At 45.3% G+C, this 20,084-nt stretch overlaps 2 protein-coding genes across 2 annotated transcripts in view; both read left to right on the top strand.

Annotated features, from left to right (window-relative positions):
* grid2 (glutamate receptor, ionotropic, delta 2) overlaps positions 1 to 7,507 on the top strand; it is a gene marked incomplete at both ends in the record, with an annotated part of 386,320 nt that extends 378,813 nt beyond the window's left edge. Inside the window, one exon of the mRNA XM_084468194.1 lies at positions 7,019 to 7,507. Within this exon, the coding sequence (XP_084324320.1) occupies positions 7,019 to 7,507 (489 nt within the window). The remainder of the gene's footprint in view (positions 1 to 7,018) is intronic.
* Positions 7,508 to 13,378: 5,871 nt separating this feature from the next.
* Positions 13,379 to 14,653, top strand: atoh1a (atonal bHLH transcription factor 1a; the record flags this gene model as incomplete). Its single annotated transcript, XM_084468193.1, has 2 exons — positions 13,379 to 13,643; positions 13,848 to 14,653. 2 exons carry the CDS (start codon positions 13,379 to 13,381, stop codon positions 14,651 to 14,653), a joined length of 1,071 nt encoding a protein of 356 aa, XP_084324319.1.
* Between the last annotated feature and the right edge of the window lie 5,431 nt (positions 14,654 to 20,084).

Here is a 20,084-nt window from a genome sequence, read left to right as displayed (position 1 = left end):
GCTAAGACGATGACACAGAGACGGTGATCAACATATGGATGTCTGGACGATGGCAGATTTGGTTTATATTTTTCCTCATCGTCACAGCAGTTGAAGCTATATGACTAGGGTGATCGTCGTTTCTTTTATTTGTATTCATTTCCCAAAGGGGAATCTAAGACGTTTCATGGATCAGAATAGAGAGATTGTCGATTCATAAGAGTATATCACACGCACATGCACGCACGCACATGTGCACACACACACACACACACACACACACACACACACACTCTCTCTGTCTCTCTCTCATTTACTCACTCACTCACTCACAAACACAACATCAATCCATGACCCCCACACTACTCCTTCAGCAATAAAGTCTTCCTTAAAGGCTTTGATCAAGCAACGGTGACACGTTCCATATTGTTTGTCACACGCACACACACACACACACACACACACACAGATAACAGGGTCCCACCCCTCCCCTCCTCCCTCTCGCGGCCCCCCTGCTTGGCCAGCAGCTTTCATCTATCATTCAGGCCAGTGGGCCCCGTCTAGCACTAAGAGGCCCACAAAGGACCCCGCCTCCTCATCTTAAACCCCAGCCACGTCCAGCAGTAGCGCTGTTGAACCTGATAGGGTCATAACACTTGCCCCAGCTCTGCCCCCCCCCCCCCCCCCCATCATCTTCATTAGCCCCTGGGAGCCCCAGAACCCAGGCCATGCAGTTGAGTAGCCACTAGTTACCAGTGGGGGGGGGGGGGGGGGGGGCATTGATTTGATTTGGTGATGGTGTTAAAGGGCAGGGGGGGGGGGGGCGGCATTGATCTACAGACAGCCCAACGCGACCCGGTGTTTTGTGATGAGATACTAAATATGTATACGCTTTCTGGGCGGCGGGGGGGAGGCTGACTCTGCTCTACTGGTAGAGGCAGGTGGGGGAGTTAGTATTGATCTTTTTTTTTTTTTTTAAAGAAGCCTTGTGAATCTATTGCACACGGATTCAACAAAATGTCATGAATGGACAAAATGGGATTTAACCACAAACCTTGTAAACACTCGAACAAATGAGTGTCAATATCCAGAATCATATATTTATATATATATATATATTATATATATATGTATTATAGTAATGTTTGTATATATACAAGCGATCCAAAGCATACATGAACCTCCCTGAGCAGTCAGCCACGGCTAAGCCGTCTTCGATTAGCGCCGATCGCTGGCGTAGCATGCCGCCGCCGCCGCGGCGAGCCATGGGAGAGGGCTCAGTGGACCGCGGTCGTTTTTGATACTTGACCCCTGACGTTATTGGCCCCCCTCACGCGAGCGAGCACACCGCTAGCGTATGGCTCCCGACGGGATCTCCACTTGCCGGCAAAAAACCACCCCCTAACAGGATCTCTCATGTGGGGGATGGCTGATGGCAGATCGTTGCTTCCACAGGCATGGCAAGTGGGAGAGAGGCAGAGGGGACATGGGCAGGGGGGTACTGATCGATGCGGTGTTCAAAGGTCTCTGTGGACATTTTTTTTGAAGATATTTTGAAAACCAGAATGAAAGAACCATGTTTTTGCACAATGCCCCGTTGTGACAAGCAGCGGGGGGGGGGGTGTTTGAAGACGCAGCCCCTGCTGGGTGGGAGTTGTCCTCCTCAGGCAGGTGAACAGCAGTGAAACCTTCCCTGAAGACTTGAGAGAGGTGGTGTTCACGTTCTCTACACCAAAACAAAGGGCTTCATTTCCCAGCATCGATGACATTAAGCCAGTTCTCGACCCCATGTTGAAACACATACGCTGAATGCCCTTTAAAATGGCCCTATTTAGGTCACAGCTAAATGTATTGTGTTACCAACTGTCTAATATCAGTTATGTTGACATTTGGCATCATAATTCAGACTTGGATTTAGCACAGATACGTTATTGTTATTGATTGGTAACCATTTTCAATATACTGTTCCTCAAAGGGTAAATTATATCTGTCCTATCGAGAGACAATTATAATAAGTCACACGCACACACACACACACAAACATGCAATCACCATCATACATGCATGCACCTGCACTTTCAAGGGTCTTAATGGGGTCTTAAATGTCATATTGATATTATGGTTATCGTCCTTTGGATCATCAGTCCTAATAATGTGAATGCTTCCGCATTGTGTCAATTGTGTAAATCCATCAAACCACAAGCATGTTTCTGTTTGATTTCCTCATAACCCATGTTGCTATAGTTATCATTTGTTGTCTTTGTTCACTCCGGTGTTTTGAGTGTGCTTCATAATGCAAAGTGAGGCTCTTTTGAAAATGACTTAAAGAAATGTCAACACAACTAAATCAAACCATTGGAAGAAATGTTGTCAAGGGCACAGAAACGCATATAACACAAATAGTAAACACGAATCACACACAAACACATACCCACACGCACACACCAGTACCAACGCATACATGCCGATGCAACCACCCTCAGTTTTCCATATGATCATATTTCTAGCCTGCTGTATTTGTGTATAACAACAGCATAACTACGTGTTCAACATATCTCTTCTTCCCATGCATCCAACTGTGCTAATTTCACCTTTGAGACTGCATTTACTGTGGGCTGGCTGGCTCGTGTTTGTGTTTCGTTAAATGCTTAATGTAAGGCCGTTACCATTCAGCAACTCATCCACAGGAACAGTGACAACTGTGTTCAGTGCACCGTGCTCAATGTGCCAAATACATGTTAATAGGGGCGACGGGTGGTCCTGGTCTTCTTGCGCCTCAAAGCTTTAATAGTTGTCGTCTGTGCCTGGCTGATGTCAGGGTATGGGCGTTGGTTGTCCATAATACAGCATATCTGTTTAGAAAACGACCGTGGAGCCTCTAACACTGGTCTGGGAGCAGGCATACATTCCAACTCTGAAAAAAAAAATTTTTTTTTGGAATATTTGGATGAAACTTTTATGATTTGAAACTGCTTTCCCATGAGTGTTAGAGGCCCACCTGTTGCTTTTAAATGTTTGACTTCAGCTTTGTTAAGGAAAGGAAAGAGTTCTGTCAATGAAATTAATTTGGTAATATAACGCACTTAGGTTAATTCACACCTCAGGTTTCTATTCAGTGCCATTGTCAGAACTCTTGCTCTTTGCCAGCAGTTTTTGGGTCGTGTCTGACATGTACTTTATCGATTTAGAATGAGTACTCTGTTCTTTTAACAAAAGCTACATACTGTGATACACGACAAAGATTCCAATGTCAATGTTGTGTCCTGCTTCGTTCACGGCCGAACTACTCATTCTAACTCTGTAAAGAAACCCTCTCTGTCAATCTCTGTCACTACCCCGGGTTCTCCTGATGTCGATGGTGGGCAGTTTTTTTTCCCACTGTTTTGAAGATAAGCACTTAGTGTTGAGAGGGGTAGAGTGGCAGAGAGAAGGATAGAGAGAGCTTTGTAAACATCTACTGCCCTTGCAGGTATATGATGGATGTGCATGTCTGTGTGAGGACAGCACAGAGCAACTGGCTTGGAGTGTGTGCTGACTGACCGTCATGTCTCTTCTCTTACTCACCGTCCCCCCCTCCCCCCCTCCCCCTACCTGTCTGTCTGCCTTTTTTAATAAACCGCTCTCTCGCTCTCTATCTCTCTCGCTCTCTATCTCTCTCGCTCCCTCTCTCTCTCTTGCTCTCTCTCTCTCTCTCACTCCCCCTCCCCCCTCCAACCTTTCATCCGCCTGGCTCTTATCTCTGAATATCATCCCACATTTCTAACCATGTGATATCTGTTTGTTTGTATGTCTGTCTGTCTGTTTGTTTCTCTCTGTCTGTCTGTCTGTCTGTCTCTCTGTCTGTCTGTCTGTCCGTCTGCCTGCCCCTGTTCTTTTGCAACAAACAAACGTAACAAATGACTCGCCATCTTTGATTTACTTGCACTCACTCATCACTCATCACTCACTCACCCCCGTCGACACACACACACACACACACACACACACCTAAACACACACACACATACGCACACGCACACACACACACAGCAGACCCACGCCGAGGGTCCGTCCGCTAGGCAGGCCGCCGACTCGTGCCCGCACGCCCCCAACAGCGAGCACCACCTGTCCCTGGGGGGTCCGCATCACCACCAGACCTCCGTCCCTTCCGGAGGCACCGCCCAAAACTCCACCCGCTACCAGCCCCCGGCGTGCTGCGACCTGCCGTGCGCCCTGATCGTCCAGCGGGCCTACGAGCCCTCCAACGCCTCGGAGCTTGCCCCCAAAATGCGAATGACCACCTTCACCACCTCTCCGCCCACCCCAAGGTTATACATACAGTAGGGACGGCCCGGTGCAGCAGTCCAGATCAGGGATAGGTGTGTTTATTAAAAGAAAAAAAATAGGGGGATCAGAGAATGTCATACCTTTTTAGCCGTTTATGGTACAGTAGCGCTTTGTGTTCATCGTTATTGCGGGAATCCGTGTTAGTTTTTGCGTTGTTTTTGTCTTGTTCAAACTGTACGCAGTTTGGCCTTTTGGCCACAAGATGTCGCTATAGATCGCGCTTGATTGCAAGGGCTGCAACGTCTAATGAGACAAATAAAATAAATTACATTAATTTAATCATAATATAGAACAGTTTTCAGAAAACAGGTTATAACTTTGACCACACTTATAAAGCTATCTAATAGCCATCTACAAAACAGCCACGTATGAAGGAATATATTGTGAACCTAGCCTTAATATTAATCTATATCCATATATTTGTTATTAAAATTGATATTGGCCTACTTGTGTCCGAGCCCTCTCTGTAGCGTTATATAGTTTACGTTTTACTGAAAGGGGGTAGTAAGAACAAATTAATGTTTCTAAACAATGCCGTCCCTGTTCCTGTATTTGTGCGGCAAGCCCTTAGACCTTTTCTTTTTACTTAGCCTTATAGCCCCCAGTAGTTTGATCTGGAACACCAAATATACCTTTTCCCTTTACTTAGCCTTAGCCCCCAGTAGTTTGATATGGAACACCAAATATACCTTTTCCCTTTACTTAGCCTTAGCCCTTAGTAGTTTGATCCGGAACATACCTTTTCCCTTTACTTAGCCTTAGCCCCGAGTAGTTTGATATGAAACACCAAATCAACCTTTGGATGGATTAGCATCCATTTTTATTAGTTTAATTGACACACCTATCTTCCTCCCACTGTGACCTACGAATACACAGTGATTAGTGTATGTGTGTGGCACAACTTCAGCACAAAGGACAGTCCCCTCACGCCCCTCCCAACCCCCAACACCACCACCACCACCACGACTACCACACCCCCGTTTCCTCCCCCTCCTGGCAGTACCTGAGATGACCACCAGGGGGCACTCACTGAACTCTGAACTACATTTGAGCGGCCCAGACTCCCATCCAGCCCCCCCCCACACGACCAAAGGGTAGGGTCAACGGATTTGTTTTTTCACCTTAAACACTGTGCAATTGTCCTTTCAGCCCCTCTCCGCCCCAAAGTGAGAACCCCTTGATTTTGCACCAGAATGAGACCCCTCTCCCCTCACCCCCCCCCCCCCCCCATCTTCCGCTTTGTAACCCCCGCCCCGCAGTCCCCAGAACCAAGTTGTAAGTGTTGAGCCTTACATGCCCTGTGCTCCCACTTCCCATTCAATCCACACCAACCGAGACACTCACGCGCACACACACACACACACACACACTCGCACACAAACACACACACACTCACACACACCCACGCGCACGTGAATGTCACATGGTACACATGCAGGCACTTTGTCTGTGCGTGTGCCTGCCACCAACTCTTCCTCTCCTTCTTTCAATCCAAACATCCAAATCGGCTGGTTAAAAGTGAAAATAATCCACTCTCCACCAGCGCTACGATCCATGAGGTCACCTCACAAATCATTCATCCCAGACTGCAATCCTGTCCCTCACCCCCCCCTCCTACCCATCCCCTGTTGAACACTGGCATGACCCCACCCCCCGCCACTGAGTGTCACCCTCCTATAGACTGTATGGATAAGCACTGCCTAGAGTTGATGTCTTGTAGTAACTATAAGTGGCATAGTGTGTAAGCATAGTGTGTAAGAGAAGTATTAATAAGTTTGCTTAAAGTTTAAGCGTATTATAGAAGTAGAAATGAATGAATCCTCTGCCCAACAATATTTCTCCTCATTCGTTATATATATATATGTATATATACATATATATATATGTATATATAGATGATATAACAGTTGTAACAGTGATCTTGCATGTATAAAGCAATAGCTGAACGGTAACTCTTGACTGGCAGTAGGCCAATCACACGCCTCTCGCCGCATGGTCACAGTATTGGTTGTATTCCTCAGCTGCACTCCCTTACAGACCTAAGTGTGTGTGTGTGTGTGTGTGTGTTCTGTCAATATGCAAACTGCAGCTCAGAGTGTGCTTTTCTACCCCCCCCCCCCCCCCTTGCTTTCCACCACACCTCCATCCTGACTTCATCCATGTGTCACCTTTTTCCTTCCTCTTCTCTCACCTTCCTCATTTGGTTGTGATCGGACCTCCTCAAACCCCTCCTTTCACCAAATGGATGCCACCTCCTTCTTCTACTCCTCCTCTGTGGTATTATACACTTATTTTTGTTTTTTTCACCGCCACTGTATTCCGGACGTATGGACGATCTTCCCTGACGTTGAACGCATACCGCCGTTTCCATACTCTCTTCCTCTGTTTCTCCTCTCCCTCTTTTCCTAAACTAATCTCACGTGTCCCTCCTCATCTTCCTCCTGGTCCTCCCTCGACCTCCTCCTGGACCCCCTGCTGCCACCCCTCTCCTCCGCTGCTCTCCGGCGTTTGGCCTTCCTTTTCTCTTCCCCCCCTTAAAAAACACTCTCACCCAAATCTCTCTCCATCCCTCATCTTTTTTTCACAATCAACCCTCCACCGCTCCCCCCCCCCCCCCCCCCCCCCTGCCCTCCTCTCCTTCATTCCTCCTCTCCCCCTCTCCCTCCTCTCCCCCGTCACCCCCCCCCACCCCACCCCACCCTCCCACCCGCAGGACGATAAGGAGATCGACCTGGAGCACCTACACCGCCGGGTTAACAGCCTGTGCACCGACGACGAGAGCCCCCACAAGCAGTTCTCCACCTCTTCCATCGATCTGACGCCCCTGGACATGGACGCCCTGCCGGCGGCGCGCCAGGCCCTGGAGCAGATCAGCGACTTCCGCAACACGCACATCACCACCACCACCTTCATCCCCGAGCAGATCCAGACCCTGAGCCGCAGCCTCTCCGCCAAGGCCGCCGCCGGGTTCGCCGCGGGCTTCGGCGGCGGCGGCGGCGGCGGCGGCAGCGGCATGGGCGGCGGGGGGGGCATGATGCAGGACCACCGGACTGGCGGCGTGGGGCCCTTCAGGCAGAGGGCGCCCAACGGCGGCTTCTTCCGCAGCCCCATCAAGACTATGTCCTCCATCCCGTACCAGCCCACGGGGCCCGGGCCCAACTTTGGATACGGGAACGACCCAGACAGGGGCACCTCCATATAAGGGTAAGTAGGAAGAGGAAGAGGAGGGTTGTATAGGAGGAGAGGTGGGGGGGGGAGGAAGGGAAGAGGAGGAGGAGGAGAAAGGGAGGTGTTCTTGTAGAATCTTGTAGATGATAAGCAAACAAACTAGTAAGTAAAAAAAAATATTAAAAAACGGATATCATTCTGAATATAGATTTATGTAAATAGAAAACCCCTTTGTTTTGTCGGTGTCTGCTCGGGTGTTTTGAGGGTTGTTTGTTTTTGTACATCGAAAAAGGCGGGGCAATTCCACTAAGGCGGCGTTTCTGTCCACCTGCGTAAAAAGCTGGTGATGGGGGTGGTGTGTGTGTGTGCAGGGGGTGGGGTAGGGGAGGGGCTGTTGACCGGAACATTTGCTTTGTCGTCGTCTTTGTGGTTATTTGGGATTTACTTTAAATCGAGGGTCTGTGTGTTTGGGCTATGTGTTTTCTATTCTTTCGTCTTTTACGAGGACTACTTTAACGGAGATGTACTGAACTGACCCCCGCTACTGTCTTAACCCCGCCTCGGTGGTTAGGGCGTGCGCTACGACAGCAGGAAACAGTATCAACTGTTCCTACTAGATGGCCGACGTTGAGGGACTAAAACAGGGTGTCTCGGCTATTTGCCTAAATGAACCTAAAGTAGCGCAAACAGAGTTGAATAAGCTTGGAAGCAGTTGTTTGCTAGAAGCGTACACACATGAAGTTGTGAGTTGGGACATGCCTAAGTATGGCAACCAGCTATGGATCTTGAAGGGATGTGAGGGCAGTGCTCATTTGGAAGATCTGCCAATGTTTTCAATTCTACACTGTCTTTACATTGTCTGGGTAGTGCACCCAAACTCTTTTCAATCATTGGGACCGTTCCACCAGTATCTGTGATTCAAAATGTGTATTCATCCATGGGATAAAATGAAAAAGGCTGAAAACAACTAACACTTTCAGATCACTGGAGCGAACACTGTTTCGGTGAGCTGGTTTGGAATCAGTTTCAAACGCGACCACAGTGCAAACGTTCCTAACACTGTTGAGCCAGGACTTTTGTTGCCTCAGCCTGAAACTATTTCTGCCATTTTGACGCATCGGCCTGTAACTGTTTCCACCATTTGATGCTCATAAGTGCGATTGATTCTTCGTCAATCCCACTGCACTGTACCAGTGCTCACAGACCTGTAAGTGATTGTATGTAGATCAGATATTTCTTTTTTTTTCCCCTTTCACCTAAACTGTGCTGTCTGCTTTTCAAAGAAAGGTGAGATTATCCAATCAGAGTTCGAGAGAGAACTCTGATAAAAGACAAGATCAAAGACTTCAGAAAGCTAAAGCTTATTTTGCATCTTTCATTTTGTTTCTTTTTTTGGCGGGAAAAAAGTTTTTAATGCGTGGAATGTTTTATGGTCAGGAAGTACAAAAGAATAACATTGTTTTGGACTGCTAATTGTTTCATTTTTAGTTATTTTCTTCTAAGATATTTTTTTCAAAACTGCTTATTAAGGGGTCAAGTAGTCTCTTGTGTGGCATTCAGAGTTTTTCTTCTATTTTTGATGTTTCCGTTTGCTTTTTCTTTCTTTCCTTTACATTTTTTTCATGCTGCCATGGCTCAGAAGTTTTAATGAGATAGACGGTCCATTGTGTATCGTCATGTCATTACTCAAATCAGAGCATGGGCCACTAAAGTGGTGAAATGAAGCTGTATTTTGGTGGAGAAGGAACCATTCAGAAATAACTCGTGCAGGCCTTTTGTCAACAAGCTTGATGTATTAATTCTCCTCAGCTCTTTTTCAAATCACATTTTTCAGCCAGTCTGCAGTTGGAATCAGAGTAAGATTAAGCGCCATGGCACTGCGAGCTCAGTGGAAGGTCGCGGTCCCCAACGGGCCTTGAAGTTTCATCCTAACTGGCAGGTTCTGATGTCTTTCAACCAGTCCGAAATACACTTCTATTTCATGTGTCTAATGTTAAGGAAACTGTTTGTATAACTTATTTTTTAAAGTGCCAACTGATTAAAATCAAACCAATAAGGTGCATTTTAGGGATGGGGAGAGGGAGTAGTACATTAGAAACTGTAATCGACTGGGTGGGATGTGGGGAGGGAGGGGGTTGAACTGGTGAAAATGAGCCAAACCTTTTTTTTTTTTTTTTTCACTAACACTTTATTGATTATTGATAATGTTAGTGTTTTAGAACAAGTTTTCAGTTTGTTATCTTTATGAAGTAAAAATCGCAAAATGTCGTGCATAGAGTACTCAGTGAAGCTGCAGCGTTTTGGAGCATTTCCAGGCATTCTTACGTTATTAATAGGCTTCAGTGTGGCTCTTGAATGACAAATAGGACACAGACAACATTTTAAAGTTTTATTTCATATAAATGAGAGAGACGTTAATAAAAAAAAAATGTATATTTTACATGTCAATGCTATTTTTGTTTAACAAAAAAAGGAAAGGTTATATCATTATAAGCTTTAGAGTTAAGTTTAGATTTTAACGTTTACTCCTGCCCTGCCCAGAGTCAACTCAAACACAAATAGACTCTTCACGTCTCATCTCATCCAGAGTGCATTTTATGAGTTGCTGGCTAAATAACAAAAGAGTGGCAAGTTGATTAAAAAGATAGCATGCACAAACTTGCTCTTGCGCTATCCGTTAACATGTTTTTAATTTCAAACATAGAACATACAGGATTTACTTGATAATTTTCAAAAGCTTATGATGTACAGTATTTAATATAGGCCTATTTTGTTGTATGTGTTGCATATTATTCAAAAACTGAAACAACCGGAGCCCCTGTTACAAGTGGCAAAGCTTTCTGTGTATAATTTGTCTAATAAACAGGTTTTCTACAGTGGGATGGTATTTGTTTTTTTTTTTGCCAATCTGCTCCTGGCAGTCACCAAAAAGTCACATTGCTTTTTCCCAAGTTAAACGTCAGATTTGAATGTGAAAGCATTACAATCAATATTCTGCTGTTTTTCTGATACACTGTTAACTATTATAACCATACCTGTTTAATGATGTAACGGCAAGTTCTACTGCTCAGCATTTGTATGTGTGACCGACCACCGGACGCATCTGCTGTGCAGAATAGTGCGGGCTCCTCGTCCACAACCCAAAGGTAATGTCTACAAATGTGTATGTTTTGTTTTGTTTTTCACATGCTACAAGTGCAGTGCAGTGAGCTCTTTTGACTTTCAATTCCAGCGAACGACAGAGGGATGTGATGACTTTGTGTGGACCGACGCGGCTCTCACTAAAATGTAAGTTCAAACAAGTGCAAAGCCATTGTGTCGCCTTCACTCTTCAATATCACAACAAAGGCGCGTGCACCGCTGTTAACAGCTGGATATGAGCTCATGACCACTGCCCATGACGCTCGACACACAGAGTTGGGGGAATTCAATGAAGCAGTACGTTGTAGTTACAACACTTCACCATAGAGTGGCGCCAAGTAGCCTAGCATGGGCGTCGTGGTGTCCCTCTGTCCGCCTGTCCGTCTCAACTGTGCGTGCTTGGTGTTTGGCAGGAATTTAGAACGTGTCTTCATGGGGAACAGAAAATGGCTTCTTTGGTTTAGCTGTGTATAATTGTCCAACATTTAGTGACACTATGCTTCAGTTAAATTTTGTAGAGTGTAGAGTGTACAGCAGGCCTAGACCATCCGACAGACTTTAGGCCTACCAGACTTCACATAGATATGAATAAATATCCAGTTATAGCTACATGCTCAGCCATGTATGACCATCATCAAGTCCCAGTCCAGACCCTGCCTCGTCCTCTCCCTCTCGTGCGCCCTGTTGCCCGGGAGACAGGAATGGGCGCAGCAGCACGCAGACTCCTCTCGCGCGGCGGAATGGAAGCCCCCACGGGGACACATTTTGTGCCCCTCTCCCAAAGAGTCCCCCTGGCGTGACCAATGGGACATAGTCGCCATTGTCACTACGACACTTTAATAATCGCAACTTACAATATCCAACCTGTTGTTAGCTTCAGGAGCCCAGTGGAGCGGGTTGGATGTTGAGTTGTAGGTGGGGAGGGAGGGTGGGGGGGCGCTAGGCGCCAGACCACTAGCCTACAAGACGTCCCGATGATGAATACATGAATAAAAATTGAAAAGATAAATGCACGGTATATTTTTAGGAATGTAAGGTTGTCTTTTTATTGTCTTGTGGAACCTCTTTAAGTGGCGCAGGTTGGATATCGGGGTCTGAACTCCGAACATAAATAGGCTAGAAAGTTTAAGCGGAGGCTTTTAAAACGTGTTGGCCTAATTATTTTTTACAATGGAGGCCTACTCTCTTAATTAATTATTTGAAAAATCTACGGAAAGGATCCATCTTTGGTGCATTCTTTTTCTCAGATAAGTGGCCGAGATGGCGCTGCTGAACATATGCCGCATCTTATCATAGGTTCGCCGCAATCAAGCAGAAAGTGTCCCGTCAAGAGTCCATGCGCCCTGATTGGCAGGTTACCTTTAAATAGTGTTCCACTACACTTTGATCAGCCTCCTAACATACCTAACATGTCACAGTGTTTGCTTGTATAACTCCTTGTCTGGGAACCTAACAACATTTATATCTTTATTTTATTTTATTTTAATTTCTTATTTTATTCATTCGTTTATTTTATTGAATATATTTATTATTATATTTATGCATTTATTCCCCTGACTGCTCTCTACCTTGTCTTGAATTATTCTAAGTTGCTGCAGTGGCCCTCCGCTGGTGTCAGTGGCCCATAGGATACACTGCTGCGCGCCAGTCAGCCCCCTGCTCATATTCCCGATCCCTGTGAAGCCCTTTTTTGCGATAGGGCGTTCCGTGGGACGGATCAAAGGGTTGGGAGTGTGTAGAAAAGAGAAATGGAAACTGGATATGGTCTTAGCATTCATAGAATAGAGGGAAACGGTGAATTGACAATGAGCGCGCGAGCCCCGCAGGAGCCGCACGGTTCTGTGGGGCAAACTCTTTGCGCCCCAGGTTCTGAGGTGGACGCGCAGCGCGCCCTGCAGTGCGCTGCCAGTTTGGGACTTTTGCACTATTTTGCACCGCGCATAGTGTTAAAATGGCCATGGTATTGTCCGATACGAATCGATGTGTTCATAATTGTCATATTTCAATAGGCCGTCCCAGCCAGGGCACTCCTACTAGGCTTGCTTGCTTACTGGCTGGACGAAGGATAACACTGCAAATGTTCAGGATTATTTGAATGTTAAGTTCAGTTTTATGTTGCAGGCAATCCTTATACTGTGTATATAATGGGGTGAAAGCAGGAACATTTTAAATGTGTGTGTGTGTGGGGGGGGGGGGGGGGGGGTGGATATGGAAAACACTTGCATCCATCAATGAAAAGGAACCCTTTCTTTCTTTCTTCTTTTCCCCATTCTGTTTTTGTTGTGTGGCTTGACGGCGCGCACGCGTGCAGACAGGTAGGCAGCATCCACGGTTGTTGCGGGTCTCGCGCCGTCCACGCTCCTCACCTCCGGCGCCTCGCCACCCCCCCACGTGCGTCCTGGGGGAGGGTCCACTTACCTCCCCACCCGTTAAACACTCCTTAAACCCTAGCGTCATTATAAACAGTCGTGTTTCGCGGAGACAATCCCCCTCTCTCTCGGGTTTAACGCGACATCTCATTGGACGTTTACACGCGACCAGGGCGGGGAGGGGGGGCTCTTAGGCGCGTGCCGCTTTTTAAACCGACGCTGCACCTTGAGACATTAAGGAGTCCCGCACGCGACCGGCATTCACAGTGCATGCTTATAGCACAGCGCGAGAAACTAGTCTCTCCAAAAACACGATTTCAACAGAGTTTTCTCACGAATCCATTGCGTCTGTCTCTGGGATTTTTGCGGGGGTGAAAACAATGGAAGTTTTAAACATGGAAGATTGGAGCAAAGACGCGCAGTACATGGGGGTGCTTGAGACACGGCAACAGCACCCAAGCTTTATGGGGAAGGGAGGGGAGCAGCTGCAGCCCCAGCGCGAGGACAACTGCAACCCAAGCAGCCTGACGCTCGTGGACAGTGGCAGCGACCCACGCGCCTGGCTGGCTCCGCTGCAGCCTTCTGTCACCTGCGCGGCACACGCCGCCTCCCCTGACTACCTGCCGCCCTCGCCCTGTCCCAGCTCCGGCTCCTATCAAGGTAAGAGCATCCCTTCAGAAACTCATTCAGGGACAAACGTTTTGAAAGGAAGTTGCTAAAGTTATTATGGGCGATTACGGTCCATCGTGTTTACTTGGACATGCGATGTGCTTTTTGCGTTATTTGTTTTGCGCATTGGCGTATAACTTTATGTGGAGACTATCTGTTCTCTGTGAACTTATATGTTGTATTTTTTTTTTTCAGACAGCGGCTCTCCGGCCTCATCGGGACACTCCAGCCCGCCGAGCTACAGAAGAGCCGCCCAAAATCTCAGCTCGCTCAAGGTCCGAGAGCTGTGTCGGCTGAACGGCTCACTCGGCTGCTCCGACGAGGCCGACGGCGACAGACAGCGAGCCCCGTCCGGCAGACCTGCGAACGGGGTCCACAAACAGAGACGCGTGGCCGCCAACGCCAGGGAGAGGCGGCGGATGCACGGGCTCAATTACGCCTTCGACGAACTTCGAAGGGTCATCCCGGCCTTCGACAACGACAAGAAACTGTCCAAATATGAAACTTTACAAATGGCACAGATTTACATCAACGCCCTGGCGGATCTGCTGGAAGGTCCGGTTGCAGCTGCAAAGGACACTGGCGTGTCCAACAGCGCTTCGAAGGTGCCCTCGTCAAACCCCGGCATCGACAAGGCGAAGGACGCGACGCCGCAGACCTCTGCGTCCTGCAAACGGGCCGCCGGTGGGTCTGTGGTGGCCACCGGCTTGCCTGTGCAGATCAACGTTCAGCTCCCCATGCGCTCGTCTTTTGACGACGGTGACCTCTCAGCCATGATCGAAGAGGCGATGTGTTTCCCCTCGACGTCCGCCTCGCCCTCCTCTTCGTCGTCCGGTCCGGGGGGGCATGCCGCGGGGTCCGTGAAGAACGGGGGGAAAGAGTCCCCGAGGAGCGACGGAGAGTTTTCTCCACATTCACAGTTCAGCGACTCGGATGAAATGCATATGGAGCTTCACTCCAGTGAGGAGGACGATCTCACCCATCACACTGTTTCCTTCTGAAATAACACGAACTATAAGCTGTTTTTTCAAATTGTGATTTATCATTCAAAGGTTTATTCAAACAAATACAAAAGGTGTCAATTCGGCCTGCTGGCTTTGTGGGTTGGTAAGACCTCAAGAGCATTTCTAAGATCATTAATACATTTCTTAAAGGTTAAAAGTCATTTTTATAATAAAAAAGAAACAATTTTATAAACAATTTTATCAACTCAAATAGCTTCAAGATGAGTTCATGTCGCAAATAGGCTACTTAATTTGGTTCTGCCAATAGAGTTGTATCCTCCCGTTTCCATGGGGACGTGGTCGAGAGACCCCTCTGCCATGTCGCGTGCAGCACTGCCACGGGCATCTTCCACGTCACTCCGACCAAAACCTGTCTTCCTCAAATTTGATTATTTCTTAAATTTTATAACGTACTTTATTTGCATTTTTATATACATATAAGCCTCTGGCCTAGGTTTATGCTCATTTTTTATTTGATTATATAAATAGTTACTTCTGTATAGGCCAGTTTAGCAACTTCTAAAGTTCATGCAGTGCACTTTATAATATACGAGCCAGAGGCTTGCGAAACCCGAATTGTTGTGTTCAGACCTAAAAATATATTGTTTTTTTCTTTGCTAGTGTAGGAATGCCAATTTAATACCATTAGCCTATTTAATGTAGCCATTGTTGTCTATAGCATCCTTTTTTGTATTTTTGTTTATGGCTGCTCAATTAAACATGTTCATTTGCCTTCCACGAAGAAGAGAATGGGCATATATTTATTGTTTTATTGTCTTTCGTTTTTCTTCTTTTTTGGGGAAATAATGTAATAGATGATCAAATACTAGTCTTTTGCCACTCATTGTCCATGTTGTTTTGATTTTAAAATTAAACAAGAAAATTGAAAGTCGAATTGTATCTCTTCTTATTTGATTTACTGGTTCATTCATTAATTGAGCTATACCACACCTCTCCTTTATAAGTGTCCTTTCATTTTCTTCCCTTAATCATAGTCTATTATTATAAAAGGTATATTTTAAAGGTTATTAACTAATTACCCATGAACAATATGAACAATCTAAACGTATAATAATAGGGTTAGGCTAAAAAACGAAAGACCTACTTGTAAAAATATATATAATAGCAGTACTAATAGCAAAGGTTTAAACCTTTGCTATTAGTCTATCATTAATAAAATATTATTATTTGAAATAGTAGCCTAGCCTATGCTGCGGAAGAAGTATTATCAGTATTTGATATTATAAGCCTATTACTGTTAATTATTGAAAAAGAAAAGCGTCATAGTAGCTTAAAAATGCGTTTAATAAATAATGTAATCTATTATAAGGATGTTATTATCCAAAATAAAAATGTTATAATAAAAGCCTAATAGGCCTATTACATAGGCCTCTAATAGTTTTTCTCCAGTTCTTTACTATTAATAGGCCTTCCATCTGATTATTTTCTCATAAGATAATGTGAAACAGTTAAACAAGTTTTATTGTTTTTAAATAATCAAATACATCATTCACTCCTCTACTGCATGCTATTAAACACAACAGCATCAATTCTGTCCAACACGCGCTCGCTTCCCGTATGTTGTTGATGCGCTGCAGCACTGCTTCCAGGAATCCGCCAGGATCATCTTAATAAAACAAAAACAACTGTATAAAGCGACTTCATAGCAAACCCCGTATAGCATATCAAATCCATTCAACTGTCCCTTGAGACACACCTAACTTTTTTATTTCCTTAAAAAGTTTTCCTTTTTTTTCCATTCAACCCATTTGCCAAATAGTGGGTCTGATAATGAGGAGCGTGCGTTAATGTCAGCTCATTGTGGCCGGGCTCGTGGGCCGAGGTATTGGATGGCCGCGCTAAAGCACGCGCTGTCAGCTGGTGAGCGCTCGCGGGTTCCCCACCGTGTCCCCGAGGACCCATCCCGAGAGAGAACACACTTTCTCAAGTCAAAAGACCTGCATGACACACACCACGTCTGTCCACCTCTTTTCTACCCCGTTCTCTTTCTTTCTTTGTGCCTACTTTGCTCTAACTCACACGCGCGCACACGTGTGCGCAGATTCCTCTTCGTTAAGTTCGAAGCACCTGCCGCGTGACTCATGGCGCGTGAGTAACATTTAGCGACCTATACGTGCAATTTATGTCAAAAGGTAAATTATAGGCTTGACTACCAGACTTACATAGTAAAGGGTGAGGTATAACTATGTAGAATTAAGTTATTTATTGCACTGCTACCTGTTTAACTGATTGTGTGCCACCACCGCTTGGGTTGACCAATCAGAAGGCATGTTAGCTCCCCGTGTTAGCCTCCTGGCAGAGAAGTCATTGAATAATAGGGAATGTATTGCGCTCGCTGCTGTGTTCAATTATTTAACGAATTTATGCAAGCAAGCAGAGGTATCTGAATATATAGACGCCATCTGCAGGCTATGAGTACGTGACTCGGGTGACGGGCTGCGATCGCCGGTGATCAGGTTTCCGGTTGTTTGTGCGCGAATCGAATTGCGACGTGTTTTAATTGCAATTACAGGCGAAATGTGAAGTAGCTTAATACACTTAGAAGCACATTCGCCGTATATTTACTGTGCCATATTAGGCGTATGCTAGTTTCTTTGCAGGTATAAGCCTACATTTATTAACTTTTAAAAATGAATGTAGGACAATGAAGAATAGTTCATACACTTTGTTTTAGTTTTATATTATTTTCTTGCGTATTTTGATTTAGGCCTACTGTAGCCTATACTTTCTTTTTTGGGATATCCTAAATGGAGATAGGCTAGACTAGGCCTACATAAAGGAATTTACATTTTTCGTAAAACAAAAAAGCACTGTAGGCCTATAGCAATGGAAATGGCAATGGAAAAAAAAAAAACTTTTTTTTCCCCATCAAGCATCGCCGTCGGTTCTTAGGCCATGCCATCACTTCATTAGGTGGAAGTCAGTTTAAACGAATACAAACAATAAAACCCGCTTCCCAGAATGTTTGAATAATCGCGCTGTAACCTATCGCAACGGGGAGGAGTAAAAGTGTGTTTTCAACAGGTGGGATGCTAAACGGGATGAGGTTTCACTCGCATTAATTATTCAGCGGCAGTTGTTATGAAAAATAAGAGCCGCCCGGGCGCTGTGCCTCGCTCATGTGGAGCTGGAGGGGCGTAAAGAAAGGACTTGAGATGCAGCGACTAGATGTGCTCTTACAAAAAAAACAACTTAGCTCAACCAACAAGTACTCCGTTTTCAACCAGAAATATATTCTACCCAATGACTTTTACCGCAGGTGTTGCTTGCATGTTATACAGGCCTACAATACTATCGTCTGCAATTTGATAAATCGTTCCATCTGTTAGGGAAACGAAATAACTTTGAAAATCTGCAAAATGATAGATTTAATTGCATGTGTTCCACCTGTACGAATTTGCATCTGCTTATCAAAACCACATTTATGCAATAATTGCATTAAAAATGCAATACTATTTTTCTAAATTAATTATTTGGAATACATGTCGATCAGTAATGAGCACTAACCTTCATGCCTCGTCTGATTCTGTTAAAAAACATGTGAATATATGTTTCTCTAAAACATGTTAATGCATGTTTCTATTAAAACATGGTAATATATGTTTCTGACAATGTATTCATGCATGTGAATTCCATGGCATGTTTTGGCTGAATAGAAAGACCCTTGCATTTTGTATGAGATATTGGGAGCGGAGCTGTGGGCTGTCTAAAAAAGCCACAGGTCTCTCGGGGGATCCAGAACAAAAGGCAGAACTGGGCCACAGTTTCCATCTGCTGCCTCAGAGTAAGAGAAGGAGGAGCGAGCGAGACTGAGAGAGAGAGAGAGACAGAGGACAGAGAGAGAGCGAGAGAGAGCGAGAGAGAGAGAAAGAGACAGAGGACAGAGAGAGAGAGGGACAGAGGGAGAGAGAGAGAGACAGAGGACAGAGAGAGAGCGAGGGAGAGAGAGTGAGAGGGAGGTAGAGCGACACCAAGGGAGAGCCATAGCGACAGAGAGCAGGGTTAACGAGCGAGGACACTTGTGGACAGATCATGGCGAGGATGAGATGACCCAAAGAAAGGGAGAGAAAGAAAAACTGCCGTAAGTAACAGGGATCAGAATTTGTTCCACCGGACCAGACACTCAGTTTGGGTCTCTGCCTTTCTCACGTGCTCTCTCCTTCTACCTCTCTTTCTGTCCCCAGATGGAAATAAAGAAACAACATTAAAAGCAGCAAAATAAAAGGCTGAGAAGCTGAGAGAAAGAAAGAAAGAAAGAAGAAAGGAAAGCAGAAACTGTTTTAAAACGTATACAGAGTTGAGGCCTACCTCAGATGTTCTGGACATTTGTTCCAGATACGAGGCACAGAGACACACCCCCACAAACCTCTTATAGCCTTCAGGCCAATCAACAGACCTCCCCATTAGACACACACAAACCCGACACAGTGTGGCTCAATGAGCACCTGTTGCAGAGTGTGCCCCGTCCCCATACAAGGAGGCACTGCTGTTCAATAAGAAGGAGAGTTTGGGTCTGGCTGGAGGCTGGTGTGTCCGGGTGTGTGTGCTTATCTTCTCCACTGTTGTTCGCTGAAGTTCTGTATTGTTTTGTTTTGTGTTTTGTTTTGAATATTTAATGAGTTGTTTGTTTTGTTTTTACTTGTGGAGTTACATTCTACGTGAATGTACGTGAATGTTACTCCATAATGTAACTCCATAACTTAAATAACTCCATAAGTTATTTACAAAACAAACAACTCATAAATAAATAAAATATTCAAAACAAAACACAAAAAAAACAATACAGAACTTCAGCGAACAACAGTGGACGTCATGTCCACTAGATGTGTATTTACTGATAGGACTGTTGTGGAATGTATTGATGTTGTTTTAGCTATGTAGCCTGGGAATCAGACAAATCTGTAAGCTCATGTTTTATCTGCTCTAGGATATCTAGGTTATATATAATAGGTATAATAGTAATACGGGGCGGGTTTAAGACTGTACAGAGGAGTGCCCTACTGGAGCCCTGTTGAGGCATAAACAACCAAGATGGCTGCTATACCAAAAAGTGTGACCATGTGTCACACTTTTTGGTTCTCTGATTGGTTGTAGGTCGAGCCAGTTGCGTCCAGAGCATTTTGGTCCACGGCCATTGATAACGCCCCTTGGAGATTGAAACTGAACTGAGGGGTTCCAGGCTAATACGTATTTGCGAATCGGTCTGGTTCTGTCAGGCTAGTATGTATGTATTTACTGGTTAAAATATCAGTAGGAAAAATGCATTTATGATAAATGCAAATTAATGATCCAATAATTTAAAAAAATCTCATAAGCAGTGACTTTTAAAAAGATCAGTAAAGATCCTGCACAATTTCCAATCACTGACGGTTTCATTTGTTTTTCAGTGGTTGCAGTGGCTGACAGT

This window comes from Micromesistius poutassou, assembly GCF_964030765.1.
Source record: "Micromesistius poutassou genome assembly, chromosome: 5".
In the NCBI taxonomy this organism is placed as follows: Eukaryota; Metazoa; Chordata; class Actinopteri; order Gadiformes; family Gadidae; genus Micromesistius; species Micromesistius poutassou.
This window is presented reverse-complemented; position numbering and strand designations above follow the sequence as displayed.